This window comes from Lolium rigidum, chromosome 7, assembly GCF_022539505.1.
Source record: "Lolium rigidum isolate FL_2022 chromosome 7, APGP_CSIRO_Lrig_0.1, whole genome shotgun sequence".
NCBI lineage: Eukaryota > Viridiplantae > Streptophyta > Magnoliopsida > Poales > Poaceae > Lolium > Lolium rigidum.
In genome coordinates this window covers 285,905,628-285,922,504 of record NC_061514.1, presented here as the reverse complement: position 1 = coordinate 285,922,504, position 16,877 = coordinate 285,905,628, and the positions used below count along the sequence as shown (strand labels likewise).

At 45.3% G+C, this 16,877-nt stretch overlaps 1 protein-coding gene across 1 annotated transcript; it reads right to left on the bottom strand.

Annotated features, from left to right (window-relative positions):
* Window positions 1-5,806: 5,806 nt before the first annotated feature.
* LOC124679214 (putative disease resistance RPP13-like protein 1) lies at window positions 5,807-16,479 on the bottom strand. Its single transcript, XM_047215012.1, has 5 exons — window positions 16,423-16,479; window positions 15,162-16,280; window positions 6,991-8,187; window positions 6,898-6,912; window positions 5,807-6,765 (listed from the first exon to the last, which is right to left on the bottom strand). The coding sequence occupies exons 2-5, from the start codon at window positions 16,266-16,268 to the stop codon at window positions 5,986-5,988; spliced, it is 3,099 nt and encodes a 1,032-aa protein (XP_047070968.1). The 5' UTR covers window positions 16,269-16,280; window positions 16,423-16,479; the 3' UTR covers window positions 5,807-5,985.
* Between the last annotated feature and the right edge of the window lie 398 nt (window positions 16,480-16,877).

Sequence of the window (16,877 nt, the reverse complement as noted above, 5' to 3'; positions counted from 1 at the left end):
ACATATTGAGCGTCCGGTGATACAACTAACCGATTTGAATAAATGTGTGTGTACTAACGCGCGCGACTCTCTTTCTTATTTTAGCCCTCGGCCGGATCGTCGAAAAAATCGAGTACGTCGTCGTCAAAGCGTGGCGCAACCAAGACGATGAAAGCAGGAGAAACATGCACCATCGATGTTGTCGACGAAGCAACCGGCAGGCCGCCGGAGCCCAGCAAGAACGCCACCAAGTTTGTCGGCCAATGCGGAGCCGTTGTTAGAGACAACGTCTCGATCACCCGCCGGGAGTGGAATGAGCCAAAGAAGGCACGTGTTGGTTTCACTTTTGTCGATAAGAGAACAAAAAAAGATTGCTTCAAAAAGCTTATGGAACATTTCGTTCTACCTCCGGAATACCGCAAATACGATGAGGAGGGTAACAAGATTGCGGAAAACAAGGAGAGGCGCAAGCTAGTCAAACGATTCGCTCTTTCTAGGATGGCCAACGCATTCGGAAATACAAGCAAAATCTAGCCCATGACTTTGTCAACCGGGGCAAGACTCCGGATTTCAAAGGACAATATGAGAAACCGCAACATGATTGGCCAGATTTTGTGAAGCAAAAGAAATCGGAGCGGTTCCTTGAACTATCGAAGAAAAATAAGGAAAATGCGGCCAAGAAGGAGTACAATCATAAAATGGGGCCGGGAGGGTATCGCTTTTGGCAGCCTAAGTGGGAGAAGATGGAGAACGAGCCGAAGGCGCGAGGAATCCGTCCGAGTACGGAGGGATGGGACCCAAGGGCCAAAAGCTCGGTGGTACGGGCATGGGGGATCGCTGAACCCGGAGACAGGGGAGTGTGTTTACCAGGGCAAAATAATTACACCCACCAAAAATCTTATTGAGGCAATGAGGGATGCTCAAGCGGGGAAGATCAAGTTCAACAGAGAGAACGACGCCCTGACAAAAGCCCTCGGGAATCCTGAACACGGAGGACGTGTACGAGGCATGGGGCCCATTCCGTGGAAAATAGGGTTCCCCGCAACGATGACCCGTACGGTTACGAAGCCGTAAGAGAAAGATGGATCGGGAAAAAGATGTTGTGGCGCAGTTGGTAACGGAAATGGATGTGATGAAGAAAACCGTGAGTGTACTAGTAGCCGAAAGAGAGGCAGCTCGGGCGCAGCATGCTGAAATATGTGAAACTCCTTCAAAATTAAAACCCAAAAGAAATAAAATAATACAAATTAAAAAGAAACCAGATTTAGGGGGAGGGGGGGCTAAACCCTAAACCCTGTGGAGGCCTTTAGTCGCGGTTGGCCAGAAGAACCGCGACTAAAGGTCCTCCGCCCTGGCGCTCGCTCTGCGGCCCACGTGGATGGGCCTTAGTCGCGGTTCGTAAGGAACCGCGACTAAAGGGGGGGGCCTTTAGTCGCGCTACTTTGGTCGCGGTTGGGCCACCGCGACTAATGGCAGTTGCCAACCGCGACCAAAGCCCCTTTTTCCACCAGTGATATCATTATTCTCATCTGAAGACGCCGATGACGATCCAGTATTTTCCTATCTGCAAGAGCCGCTCGATGCAGTCATGCTAAATATCTGTGATGTTGTGTTAAATCAAGAGGGATACTTGATGTTCCGTCTAAGCTAATCTCATGATTGCGGATTACCAGCTCTCTCTCTCTCTCTTTTTACTGTGGGGCGCTTTCACATGATTGCAAATAAGTGGCGATACATTGACCTACAATCTTGGCAGACACAGTATCTTGCAATCATCTTTTCACATGGTCTTGCACGACCTCTCTCAAAGCACATTCAGGTAGTCCAACCAGTAATCACGCCGGCATCACTCGACAACCCCAAAGCTGAAAGGAAACTAGCGGTAAAAATATTTGAGGCAGTACACTCACATGACATGGATGTTGATGGTCGGCTGAATACTGTCACTTTCGCCCTAGTCAGAAGTATGTACGGAAACAAAAGTTCTCAGGCATTTTCTGATGTCCTCTGTGCGTCTGGCAGAGATCTCGCAGCAGGCGATCTTTTTTTTTTTTTTTTTTTGCGGGTAAAAGTGGTTTTATATTAAGCAATAGGACTTACAACCAGGTCTTGGTCGAGAAACGGAGACAAAACCTCCGGCCCTGAGCCAAACCAAACAACCGTGCATAGTTCTGTCCTCGCAAAGTTTGCTAGACAGTGACTAACCCTATTTTGCGAGCGATCCACTTTTACAAAAGAAATATGTCTATCATCATTAGCTAAAAATTTAATCTAGGCGATCTGGGTAACTGTAAACTTCCTCGCGGCACTTTATCCGCAAAAGAAAGTTAAACTTTTCTCTCGCAGTAGTGGTTCAGTAAGTCTTTACTAGTATTATATTGGAGTTGAGGATGGTATACCACTTTGACATCAAACATTGAACAAATCTCAACCGTCGGTCACCTTAAAATCGTCAATCGAAGATGGGATCCTTCCCACTTCACCTCGTTCAAAAAAAATTGAATCATATTTATTGTGTATCAATCCAACCGCCACAATGAAGGAAACACCCGTCCTGGTATGGAGTCAGCCTTGGGAAAAAATCACAAATCTTTTCAAATTGTTTTCATAACCAAAAAAGGCAGCATCGGATCTCATGTTTGCACATCTAAAGCCAAACGATTTGTATCCTGAATCGTCCGCAAGACCGCAATTCCGCATACAACCACCCGTGCGCCCTTGCCTTGAGTTCCTCTCTCGCAGCTTCCCGTGCGCCACCTCCATGTGCAGTCCAAGCGTCGCCGCCCTGTGCGGTTCGCTCGTCGCCTGGTGCACCTCCACTCACTGCCGCACGTCCGGATCCTATGGCACTGCACCTCGTCCAGATTCACCGTTCGCGCCACCACCCGATACCATTAAATCGTCGCTAACCGGTGTCCGACGTGCTCCTTAATTTGCGCATCCCCACCATCGAGGCTCCTCCCCTTTGTCGTGCTGAAGTTCCATCCATAGCCCGCCATCGTTTGTGTGGTGAAGGATCCTTTCCTGCAGCATATCCCAACCCTCTCCAGCGGTTACCGTAGATGCAACACTCCATCCTCAAACTGCAAGAATAATTGACAATTTTATTCTATTTCAGGGGAAAATGGAGACATCAATTTTAAAGAGCACACAATGCAGAGGCGCAGTTTTTTTAGCTTTCACGAGTTCTTCAAGTACACATGTTAACGTCTTTCTAGCTTTCTCTTATGAATCACTGACTCACTGTGTTATGTTACTGAGATCTTCATATATCCAGTCGTTACTTGTTAAGCATGTCTTTTAGGATTCAATTCGAAAGTAAAGTGACTGAAAGCAAGAAAAAGCAATATGAATTCTCCATCCAATATCCATACTTCAACCTAACACAAATCAATCTTAAGCCTTCAACCTAACACAATCTTAAGCCTTCAACCTAACAAAATCTATAGAAGAACATTTCAGTTTGGATCAATCATGGTAAAATTGCAGCATGCCTGAAGATTTGAGTGCCGAAAGACAAAAGTAGTCGACACTAGCTTCACCTTGGTCTACGCGCTATGTTTTTAGAATTAAACCATAAGAATTTAAAAAAATGATATATAGTATTGTTTGCATAGTGCACTAATCTATTAGTTGCTTTACTAAACCATCGTGTTTCAGAATCTCAAATGAGAATGGCCTAGAAACGGTAAGCCTAGCCCGCAGTGCCAATGACATTATCAGAAAAAAGCAATATCAACACTAATGCACAACAACGTAAGATAATTTTTGTTTTGTTTGCATCATCAACTTCTGCGACCAAGAATTACTGGGAGTCCTCATATCCAGAAAAATTTGTGCATGTTCTAGCATTTGGTTGTTGTTTGGATATCTAAGAATGTGGACAGATTTTAGAAAACAGGTTTAGGACTTGCTATTAGGAAAATCAGTTTTACTGATTTTTCTGCTAAAAATCAGTTTACAGAAAATCAAATTTGGATTTAGGAAAGCTTGTTTCGGAGGAGACAGGTGGTGAGGGGCCGCAATAGGCAAGCAAGGCTGATAAATTTGGCAAAAAGCGAGTGGAAACAAAAAATAATTAGTTGTAATGCCTATACTCATGACTAAGTTCTCTATATCCATGGAAAACTTTACGGTAGGCAAGCCAACGTTTCCTGATTTGTAGGAAACAGATTTCATATATTTCGCTGATCCAAAGGAAACTTTAAGTGCAGATTGCTAGCAATATTTCCTATACATGAGATATACAAGTTCCATATTACACAGCTGTATTAGAAAGGTCCAACATGGCACACCATTCTTTCTATCATATTTTCCGAATGTAAATTATTTTATATTTTGTGATGATTAATTTGTGCAACATGGTAGGCCAAAGAAACAAAATGTGGCCTTGATGGAGAAGGAAGTACTATTCTCCTGGAAAAAAAAGGAAGAAACTTCCCGTTATTGAACACTTACACTTCTGCAAGCTATTTTTGGTTACTAAGCTTTTGTTGTGCAGTGGTATAAATGAAGGTTTAAATCACGTATTACCAGAGAGAATTCCTGCATATCTTAAATAAGTAAATTTGAGAAATATAGACAAGGTAAATGGCACCATGTTTTGAAACCATCTTTTACTTGTTCCAGTCCTTTGTACATAAAACAAGTTGGATGGCTAATCTATCTATTTCTTTTTTGAAATGGAAAATCTATCTAAATTCAGTGCTGGAGAGAAGTGAAGATATCTAGACAGAGAAATAAAGTCAGGAAGAGTTTCCGATTCCCATGATGAAACCTAAAGAGGTGAGACCTCTACAGGAAGAGTTCGAGCTGGACAACATCATACACATTGTTCATTCTACTAGCAACGACTAAAATTATTTTCATGACTAAGAAGTAAAATGGTGGTGGTGGTGACTATAGAGCACAATAACAATAATGCTTAAAGAGGTGTTTTCAACAGGTTGGCTAAAAAGAAGAAACGATGGTAGTTGCATATTTGTTTAAGTACTGTGGATTTATGAGAGAGAAGAGAGAGAGGGAAGGAGATAAGTAACCCAAATTATATCCCTTTTCCCTTAACTAGATTGTGTTGCTATTAAAATCTTAAAATATTTATGCGCATTATATTTATATTTGTTATGAGGAAAAACGAACGATATGATCCGTAGCAACGCACGGGCATTCAACTAGTTTGTGGTAGTGTACGTGTTCCGTTCAAAAGCTTACTTTGTTGTAACCGGCGTTGCTTTTTGTAAACCACTTCTTGTTTTACCTTTAGCTTCATTTTCTTTTACAGTAAAGGGTGCATAAACAAAACATGGTTTACAAAGTTTTACAGGCTATATCAGTGATGGGAGATGAGCACAGGCCCCAACCAGATAATACAATTACTGATTTACTGAAAACTGCAAGAAGGCGGACGATTTTAGAGCTGTCTGATATCGCTGAAAATAGAGCAGCTAAAACACGCCGGCAGCTGGGCAGCGTTTATTTTGGACGTCGCAAATGTGCTGTCAGACTCAAAGGTACTCGCCCGGGGATATACACACTAGTCTACCGCAAGTTGCCGCAGCCAGCTTCATGGCACAAGCTTCTGCATTTTCAACCCCAGACCCTCATTCAGAATTCTGGAGATAACATGACACGGAGGGGGCCATGTGCATCCCTGGATGCAGAAGCCGGGGTTTACACCCCCATTTCGAAAAAAAATGACACGGAGGGGGCCAGCTTTCGCTGGATAAGAAGAAACCTTACAAGCATCTATCTGAAGGAAGATAGGAAGAAGAAAATTCAATGATTTCCAAGCATTACATATTTATGAACAATCGTGAGCCGTCTGTCTCATAACCAGCCTGACCAAATTTTATTGATCTACTATGTGACCAGCAAAACAGATTCTAAAATGTGAATTACGCAAGGAGATAGATATTACAGCCTCTTATTGTATTCTTATAAGCTCGGGGACAGCTGTATGGTGCATATTGTAATACGCCAGACCTTCGTCTTCAGAGGTCAGAGCTGCTATCTGGTAACGGTGAAATTTTCAGGAAGCTGACGCTGCAGTCCAACTTGATATAGCTTGGGTGTGCACCTTGCAGGAGTACCTGTAATCTCCCATGTCTCATCATCCAGCACCATGGTAGAGAGCACAGGGACACCCTCCAGTAACTTAAGCTTCGGGCAACCGTCGATGAAGATCTTCCGCAACTTGGAGAAGCCGCCGATCTTTTTGAGCTTCGGGCAGCAGAGCACATCGAAAGTAACAACCGATGGGAAATTTTCCACAGATGCCAGGATGGTGAGATCTTCTAGATACAGGACTCTCAGATTATACCTGTTGTGGATAGAAAGTCCTAGGGGAAGATGTGTCAGCTTGCAGCTTATGATTCTGAGATGCTCTAAGGCAGGCATGGCCATGGCTTTGCCCTGCTCCTCCTCCCAATCCCACTTCTTCCATCGAGAGAAGTCAACCATAGCTAATATTCTCAGTTTTGGGAAAGGGCTAGTAACAATAGCACCTCCATCCCTACTTGCGAGGCTTTGAAAATCAGGCCCGACAAGCTTGATGGCTGGAGCGATGTTGATTTCCATCTCTTCCAAATTTACCATCTCACACAAACCATTGGGAAGTTGGACGCAGTAGGTCAGGCTCCGTAGAACAATACTCTTCAAGCTCTTAAAGGCCGCCGCTGCTGGAGCTTGCATCCAATTTGGTAGTCGACGGCCAAAGTAGCGTACCAAGATTAGATCCTCCAAGCAAGGTGGAGGGCAGAGCTCATCGAATACTCCTTCAATTCGCTGCTGCTCTACCTCTCCACATTGCTCCTCTCCTTCTCCCTCCTCCCCGTTTGCAGATTGTTCCTCTCCTAACTCCTCCTCCTCCTCCTTGTCTCCTTCTCCCTTCTCTGCAGATTGCTCCTCCCCTTCTTCCACCTGCTCCTCAATTTGCTCCTCCCCTTCTCCCTTGTCCTCCTCAATTTGCATGTCTCTGACTTTCTTCTCCTCTTCCTCCTTAATTTGTTCCACCCCTTCTTCCATCTCTACATCCTCATCTCTGTAACAGCCCAATTCCAAATATGTGAGATCCTTCTTGTTGCTCAGCATGGCCCTTGCAGCAAATGAACAATCAGGCATATTTTCTAGATATTGTATTGAAAGACTCCTAAGATGACAAAGAGGCCCTAACTCTTCTAAACTGCACCAATCCCCGTCCATCTTTGCTGGGAACCAAAAAATTGAATGTATAATTTTGAAGCCACCAAACCCCCTTGGTACAGTATCAACATTGCACCCAGTTAAATCCAAATATCTTAAACCTGCTAGTTTTGTAATGTTGTCAGGAATCTTGTTCAGCCCTTTACAGTTAACGAGTCCTAGGAACTCAAGAAACTTAATCTTGTGGATGTCTTCTGGCAGTCGAGATATATCTGCATCTACTAGTCTCAAGTACCTCAGGAGCTTCAATTGACAGACAGAATCTAGGAGCAAATCAGACACGGCAGCATCCATATTAAGTACCCGTAAGCTGACAAAACTAGCAAAAGAACCACTAGACATAGTGCTACAGTTGATCATTAACGTTCTCAATGATTCTAGATTTTCTAGGATGCTCCACTCTAGTTCTGAATCATCTAGGTTTAAAGAGAGACGCCGTATTTTTTGGTTAGCTAAAAGAAGATTCCTAAGGTCATTTTGGTCCTTTCTAACCACAAGTGCTTCTTCACTGGCCACAAACTGAGCAAAAGAACGGACGACATCATGCATGCTGTAACACCATGTGTTCCAATCTGTATTATCGGCCTCCAAAAGATTCCTGGCGACCAACTCTCGGTGATAGGCTTCTCCTATTTCTTGTAGATCTAGCTCGTCTGATTCTGTACTCCCGTCACCTTGAATAAACCCTTCACTGATCCACATGCTAACAACTTGTTCAAAGGAAGGCGCTGAACCCTTAGCAAAAAGTGAGTAATAAAGAAAGCATTGCTTCAACTCTGGTGTTAAATCATCGTAGCTCAAGTGTACTGAGAAGTTCAGTTCCTCATGCAACCCATCTTCTTTCCATTCAAGATTTTTTTTTAGAACATTCTCCCACTCAACTTTACTTGGACGCCTTGTGCTTAAAAGTCCTCCCATCACTTTAATAGCCAGTGGTAAACCATCACATTTTGCAATAATTTTTATCCCAATATCCTTCAGATGATCAAAAGAATTTTCACTGCTAACCTGCCAATAATACAAGACTACTTCGTTACAGTAATATATGTAGTTCTCTGTGCACATATTCATATTTCATGTACAAAAAGTATGGTTTCGAATAAAATGAAATAGGAACTTTGCTGAAAAAATCACCACCACCGAATATAGAGATACCTTAGAATTGATAATCCACAATAATATAAAAGAGCATAAAATAATGTTAGGCGTTTGCTCCGGTACAACCCCCTCCCCCGAAACTCAGATAAAGTCGAACACAAAGACGGCTGAGATTGCTCGATACCCCTTCGCAATTAAGGGCATGATGTCCTTTTAGAAAACTAAACGGGTATACGTAGCCCTGTACAAAACCTAAATGACTGCAGTATACGGTATATCTATACTTGGATATACGAAATCGCTTCACACACGACAATTCATGCCTCGTCTTTGTACGATGTTTTCTCCACGGCTTCACCTTATGATAGTTATGGCTCTATGCTAATTTATCCTCTCACACGTGATCAAGTCAAACCCAAACCTACCATCTACCAACTCCGATCGATCAACCTTGATTTTGGTCTTGTGGCTGGCATCGCTTGGGAGAACATGGGACTGGTGGAAGATCGCATGCCCTCCATGGCACCATCGTTCTTCCAGCGATTGGCTATTGCTTTGCCTGCTGGTGCCCATTGCAGCCCGAGTCCAACCAGCTCACTACTCACCTCCTTCAGTGGACTCCACAGCCCAGCTCACTGTTCCATCATGTCGCCTCCATGAACGCCGCTGCCCGGCTTACCGTATCCATCTTTTCTGCAGGCGGCCACAAGGACAACGCCGCGCGGAGATGGTGAATTGAAGGATGGGATAGGCCGTAGTTCTCTACGCGCTACCGAACAGGCGTGTACGTGATGGTTTACTCGACGGTGTTGCCCTGCTGTGCGGTCGTGCTCGCTGCCTCGGCCAGCAGCTTGGTTCCGCTGCAGGTGCGCATTAGCTAGTTGGTAGATGAACGACGCCCGCGCGGTTGTAGGATTATACAGGAGTCAGACGCAAATTATTATACGTATTGCACCGCTGGTTTGGATATGGGCTTAATTAATTAATAGTCAAATTACCCGTAAGCCCAGACTGAGCTTGGGGGTGGGGGTTGTACTGGAGCAAGCCTCGTAATGTTAAATGGTCATATAGAATTTAACTTCATAAATAAAAATGATTTTATATATTTTTCCCGAGAAAACACAATAGACTATTACGTTTCATTTCGGAAAAGGCAGAGTACATATTTACAAGCCTCCTAAGAGGTTTACAGGGTGACCAAGAGAAAAAAACATCAATGAACATCCCAGGTTGTTGGCCAGACATCCCTTAGGCCCTTGGCTCAGATTTTTGATATTAATTAAAACAATTGCATTTCTGTACCACCCTAAAAACGTGTGACTTGGTTTTTAGACAACTCATACTTTCCATCTATATACACTAATAATTCACTAAAGGCTTCTGAATTATGTTTTTTATGGCAGTAATTAAAAAAATGTCAACACTACTTCAAATCATTACTGTAAGTTCCCGAATAAAGAATGGAAGGAGACCGAGGATTGATTTGACGAAAAGTCGAGCAGTTCCTTTTTGAGGAAAAGTCGAGCAGGTGGAAGGGTATAAGCTAAAGTCCGAATGTATGAAGGAAGGCATGTTCTTAGCTATAATGCTAATGTCTTAGCTAGTATCATGCATATTGGTTCTGTAAAAATATAGATGTGGAAGCTAATTAAGAAGGAGAGGTGAGATTAGAGTAACGAGAACTTCTACAGTACCCAAAAATTAATTTAGACCATCTATTTTTTCTGATCTAGTGAACAGATTTTGCCTGTACTACAAGATAAGAGTGACGGAGTACCACCAACTAATGATATGGAGTACCCTCAACCCTCATTCGTGCGGGTAAAATCGTAAAATTAACGGAGAATAACTATCTGTGCAAATTAAAACGAGGTGAATAATCATGAGGAACTAACGGTGGATAATCATCGGAAATGGCGTTTAACCAATCTGCCATTGTTGAGTAGACAAGCTTTATCCATGATGGCCTGGCGATTCTGACGTCGACCAAACGCATCACTACCGGCCTACCACCCTCTCTATTGTCTACCGGCGAAACTGTGCAGCCGACCAGCCTGTGAGGCGGTTGTTCAGGGGAGTTGGTGGGCGGTGACGGAGGGTCATGGGCGGCGCCGCTAGGCGTGGCCGGGGCCTGACCATCTCCACCGGACCGGTGACAAGGAAGGAGTGGTGCAACATCGGCGCTCTCCGCGCAGTGGTGCTCTGCGCCGCCTCGATCTGATCTTGGGTTTCGGCCAAGATCTGGACCGGGTGAGTCTGGGCGCAGTCCTGGTGTTGGTCCTTGCCACACCGCCCTCTCCATGTCTACCGATCTGGTTTGTAGTTGACCGGCGGCGAGGGGGGCTGCTAGTCCTGCGAATAATGGTGGTGGTCCTCGGATTCCTATCGCGCCAAGTGAAGATCTGTCGGAAGCTTCTTCCCACCAGGCTGGCTAGATTGTCGTGTTCCGAAAGGCCCTGCCGGCGAAATTCTTTGTGCAATCAATGCCTGAAGATTGCTGGGTTGGATGTGTGCAGTCGTGCGCACCCATGTTTTTTCTAACCGTTTGGTTTCAGAGGGAGAGCTTCGAAGCTCCGTTGGCTATTAATATCATGGAGCTCGTTTTCTTTCCATGGTGCTGGCGGAGAAGGTCATGAAAGCCGAGATCGATGGAAGAGCAATGGTGATTGGCCTTGGTGGTGAGGTGGAATTATCTTGGTGTTTCGTGACTTCAAACATCGACTTATATGTGGGGGCGACTGCACAAGCAAAGTTCAGAGTTCTATCTTTCAGGGTGAAAATTCAAGGTCTAGACTTAATTGGTTGTGCCTGGCAATGTTCTTGTTGACGGCGTTGTTTTGAGAGTGAGGACTTTCTTCAGGGTGAAAACCTAAGATCTGTGATCGAGCGACGACAACGTTTGTGCACTATTTTCTTCTTAGAGGCGCCGCTTATGGAGAAGCTAATCTTCTGGTGTTGTCTTGGTGGTGCCAGCGTTGTTGTTTTAAGTTTCCGATCTCTGTAGCGGAACTTTTCTTTTTTGTAATTCTTCTCCCTTTTTTTGGCTGTGTGCATCCTTTATGATATTAGGACATGATGTTGTTGTCGAGGCTAGGTGTAATTGGTATCTCCGCAATATTAATATATGCTCTTTATCGAAAAAATGCACACCCACGGCGGCCCTAACATCTTGGAAGCTCCTACGTAGGAGAGAAGCGAGTTCCCCTCCTGCAGCGCCCGGTTGAGAGCAAGTCAAGAGGAGAAGACCCGCCAAGATCTACGCCCGATCGGAAGGAAGAAGGTATTACGCTCGATCTGGATCATTATAATTTGATAGGGGAGAAAATACTAAACTGCCCTCATAAACGGAGGGTCAGATTTTAATGGCACTCCCATGTCTCTTCGAGGAGTACCGGATACCATAAAATTCCTCTAGTGTAACATATATAGATACCGTATCATAGCGCATAGTATGAGAAAAATTAACGATAAACAAATCTTGTACACACATTTGTATTGTGATTCTAAATAACAATAATGTAGCATGACTATGATACGACTTCATGATATTACTCACTAAAGAGATATTATCATCAGGGAGTGGTGTTTTGGCACATGAAATCGTATGATCCCTTCATATGAAAATGCATCTTAGATACATTTTGAAACATTAAAAAATTAAAACAAAAAATTCGCACGTACATCTTCACGTGCTACACGTCCACAAAGTTGTTTCATAAAAATTAGACTTGTCTTGTGGCATGTGTAAAAAAGATAAATTTTTGTGCTAAAAATAAGGTTTTGTTACAACATAAATTTTCTCTTTTATATATAGACCACAAATACCGGTTTTTTCTCGTAACATGCGGAACACATATATATTGTGGAGATTTACATGTAGATTTTTTTGTCAAAAATTTTCAACACTAGAGGGAGCATACGCATCCGGAAAACAAATTAAATTTTCGTATCATACAAAAATATCATATACATGATACTACATAATACTTACCACTATAATCAGCCTAAATTGGAGTTTAACTTTCTAAGACAACTATTAGCCGGGTGGCACGGGTGGGACCGTGGAAACTCTAAACCCGCATGGCCGCAGCCAGGCAGAAGAGGAATTTGAGGGTCGTTAGCAGAATATAGACAGAGGATCTCGCAAATGTCTACCGCCTGCCCGGCCAAGCGAAGAAATAGGCAGCGGGCGCGTATGTGAAATTGTGAATATATTAATATCGAAGAGTACCAATTATACCTAGCCTCTGTAATAGCATAATATTCTATTGGTAGTACAAATGCACGCTTGTAAAAAAGGAAAAAGAATCCCGCTACGGCATTTCAGTCCTAGCAGCAATAATATATTCACCACCAAGACAACACCCGAACTTCAGGCTCTCCAAAAGCGATGCCTCTAAGAAGGGAACAGTGCAGAAGCACCGTCGTCTCCCGATCGAAAGATCTTAGTTTTTCACCCTGAAGATAGTCCCCACTCTCAAAACAATGTCTTCAACAAGGGCATTACTAGGCACAACCAATTAAGGTCAGACCTAGGATTTTCACCCTGAGAGGGAAGATTCTGAAATTCACATGTGCTGCCTCCCCCACTTGTATACTAATGCTGCGAAACCCATAATACCAAGCAAGTTCCTCAACAACATAGAGACCTGAACCTCCATCGTAGTCCTGAATCCAACCTTCATAATATTCTCCGGCTCTGATTTCACCATAGATTAGAAAGTCGTCTGATGGTCACATAGAACAGAGCTTCGCGTCGCTCCCTCCAGAACCGATCGGTCGGAATAAAAATATGGGTGCGCACGACCGAATACCACCCGATCCAGCAAACTCCACGCTTAGGTGCAATGTTACATTTGCTGGCGTAGCCTTCCGAAACTCAACACTCCAGCAAAAACCAAAGGACCTGCATCAAGTAGATCTCCGTCTTGGCGCGAGAGGAACTCTAGGACTGCCACCTTTATTCAGCCAGTGCAAGCAACCCCCACACCACCCGCCGGCACCCTGCTCGAACTTCCGCACCGAACCTAACCGGCAGTCATGGGCCATCAACAGGTAAGGCGGCGGCAGCGAAAAGGGGAGCGTACGAGGGAGTCAAGGTCGTCTCGGAGCGGCGAGCCGTAGGCGGCAAGGTCGCCGGCGGACCAGTGTAGGGAGATGGAGGTGGCGGACATGGATTAGAGCGCGATGGCAGCGAGGGCCCACACCTTGTACCGTTCGTTTCCAAGGAAGGCGGCCTCCGCGCCCACGCCCACAGAGGAGGCGGAAGGGATGGCGATCTTGTTCGCCTGCAGAAGCGGCGCGGAGGTGGGGTTGTCATCGGAGAGGGCCTTCATGCTGCGTCGGTGGTGGTGGGGCGGGCAGAGACGACACTTCACCAGATCCGGCCCTACCACGCAGCGAAGAAGATCTGGGAAGGCGGCATTGGAGATCCACCCATAACAGAGCTAGGTGTCGTCCAAACACCATCCGCCCTAGCCCAGCATCCGCCGCCGGCCATGGCACTGCCGGAGAAGGTCTCCACCACCACCCTGACGCAGGGTCGCCGCCCTGGTCGCAGATCAGCGACTCGCCGACTCTCGCTGCCCTAGCAGCTCCAACGACAGACTCCGTCTTCCACCGCCCCAAGTCACCTTCCGCGGCGAGGGGATCCGCCAGCACCGCGGAGAGGGGATCCGCCAGCACCAGCGGCAAGGGCATCCGGCGGCAGGGGTGTTGCTAGGCGGCGGCGGCAGGAGCGCTCCTGGCGCCTCCCTGGGAGAGACGCGAGGGATACCTGTCCTGGTAGATTTTGTACTGTCAGGCCCTGCCGTGTGTGTGTGTGAAAGAGAGGAAGAGAAAGCAAGGAGCTTCAGTGTCGCGTGGACTGGGAGGTACTAGCAACGTGAATTCCCCTCACTACCTGAAGCGACAAATTTCCCTCACTACCTGAAGCGACAAGTTAATGGGCCGCGAAACCAGTAACACGTGAGATTTTTTTTTACCTTTTATTTTACAAAATTTAACCAGTTATATAGAAAAATATGCCAACATCAAAATAATAAGATCAATATTATTAAAATCATCGCAAAATATATTTTCATTTCTTATGCATTAGGTATTATAGATGTTACTAATATTTTACCAGTATAATTGGCCAATGTTTACGAAGTTAACTTTACGTAAACCCAATATACACGGTAATTAAAACAGAGTGAGTACTTTGTTAAGCATTATGTCTGGTGGCGCGCGAATTATTAATACGAAGTGTAGACCACATTATTAGTTCTTGTGTTTCTATACTCCCTTCGTCCTAGTTTGTAAGTCATAATTTTTGAATATCTTGGACTAGCTGATTGGGTCTCATTTTCTCTCTCTCATTGGTGCATGTAGTCCTTTTCTCTCCCTCATTGATGCATGCATTCTATTTCTCTCCCCCATTGGTGCATGCAACCTCTTTCTCTCTACATTAAATAAAATTATGCCTAGGAGGTGAGGGTTATGGGACAAATAGTTTTTAGAAATATGGCTTAAAAACTAGGACGGACGGAGTACTACTTTCTCCCTTCTACTTTTCAGATATTTTGATAAATCAATTAAGCCTGACAAAACATCTTATAAGAATAAACAGAGCGCGTATGTTATGTGGCTGCTAGGGTTTGGGAGGGTGAGAGAGGGCTGCGAGGGTGCAAGAAGGCCGGCCGGGGGCCTTGCCCACGGCCGGTGGCAAGAGGGAAGGGATTTCCTTCTTAATTCTTGCTTTCTTAGATTGATACATCTCCTCTCCATATATAGAGAGGTTTACTTGACACCCAAGCAAGGCTTACTTGACCCCTAAGCAAACCATAAGACTAACGGGCCTAGGCCCATGATGTACTCTAACAGCGTATCACTGAGTTACTGACCTCAGGTAGCGGCAGTTGTTTCTTGAGCAAGGACCAAGCATCTTCATCTTCTAGTTTTCTTACACGGAGTTGGTTGCCACCAGATGCTCCCACCCTCCGAGCAACATCTTCCTTTCTAGAGGTGATCATGACTCTGCTCCCAGGTTGTGTACAACTGGCGTTAGCAACGGGGACCTGGAGGATGTCTTTCCATACAGTGTCGCTCCATAAATCATCCAAGACCAGCAGAAACTTGTTCGCCGAGAGGGCCTCGGTGAGGGTCCTCTCAAGGATGGACTCGTCTTTCTCCTCATTGTGCTCCCCCCCGGCGTGGGTGATGGCGGACCTTAGCAGCTCCACCTTGTCAAAGTGCTGAGTTACACTCAGCCATATCTTGGTTTTGAACTCTTCCTTGATAGTCTCGCTTGCGAAGATCTTCTTTGCGAGGAAGCTCTTGCCCATGCCGCCCTGGCCAACGATGGCCACCACCTTAAAGTCTCTGCCATCGTGGGCGATTAGCTTCTGCACAAGCTGCTCTGCATCCTCCTCGATGTTCTCCCCCACGGCTTCAGACTTGTTGTACCCCGACGTCGTCTTGTTCCTTGGACGTGCCGGATTTGTCAGCTTCCTCCGTTCCTGGTAGGAGCCGAGGTTGATGAAATTGAGCTTGGTGGCATCCTTGCGGATGGTGTCCAGATCCTCGTTGAGCTTCTTGATGCGGCTGCCCGTCTCGTGTGCGAACACGGGGTTCCGAAGGCAGAATAGCAACGGCTGGAAACAGCCCTGCAGCTTCTTCTTCATGTACCTTCCAAGAGGACTTGAACGGTTGGAGGCACCGCCGCCTGCGGGGCGCTCTTCCGGTCGTTCCATGGCCTCAAGCTGGCAGAGCTCAAGGATGTCGCTAGCCTCGTACATGACGTCCTTGAGCTTCCCCACCCACACCTTGACGCTCTTGTCAGTGATGCGTTTCCTGTCGGCGTCTGTGAGGTAGTCCTGGAGGTACACCAAGTTGCCGTTCAGCTTCCGGATCTCGACTTCAACGCCCAGCAGCATGCTCACTTCTTCTTCAGCTAAGTCCGAGATCATCTTCTTCACGTAGGGCGCCAAAGCATCCAGGACAACAGCCATAGCTCAAGCTTCCTGATTATCATAAAAATTAACATATAGATTCATGGGTACATACATAGACTGCTCCAAAATGAACAGTGCCTACGTAAACTGCACATAAACAGCAGGTAGATGCATCATAAAAAGAGGAAAGGAATAATCAACTATCTGTCACCTCAGTTTGCAGCAAGGGAGGGGAATTTCGGCTCTTCCGAACAGGAGTATTCAGCGGTGAAGGGCGAGATGAGCAGGCCAGCACTGGGAACGTCTATATAGGCGATCCAGATCGGAGAGACGCCCGATCAAACTTCCAGATCAGGGTGACACGTGTTCAGGAAAAAAAAAGTTTCGCCTAACTCCTAAATCACTAATAAATGTGTTAGGATTTAATTAAATAGGTTTAATTAAAAAGGGATAATCCTCCCTCATGTAATTCTCTATGTTGATTGGTTTGTCAACAGATACAACCCTTCCTCACACCTCTTCGAACGGACGTGACCCATATTCACGTCCCTTCCCTTGTATATAAGTTGTGAATCATCAATGGAACAGAACAGTTGAATCATTTGTTGTCTCTCTCATTTGCTTTTCGATACTACTTTCAACACGTTATCAGCACGCTCTGCAATC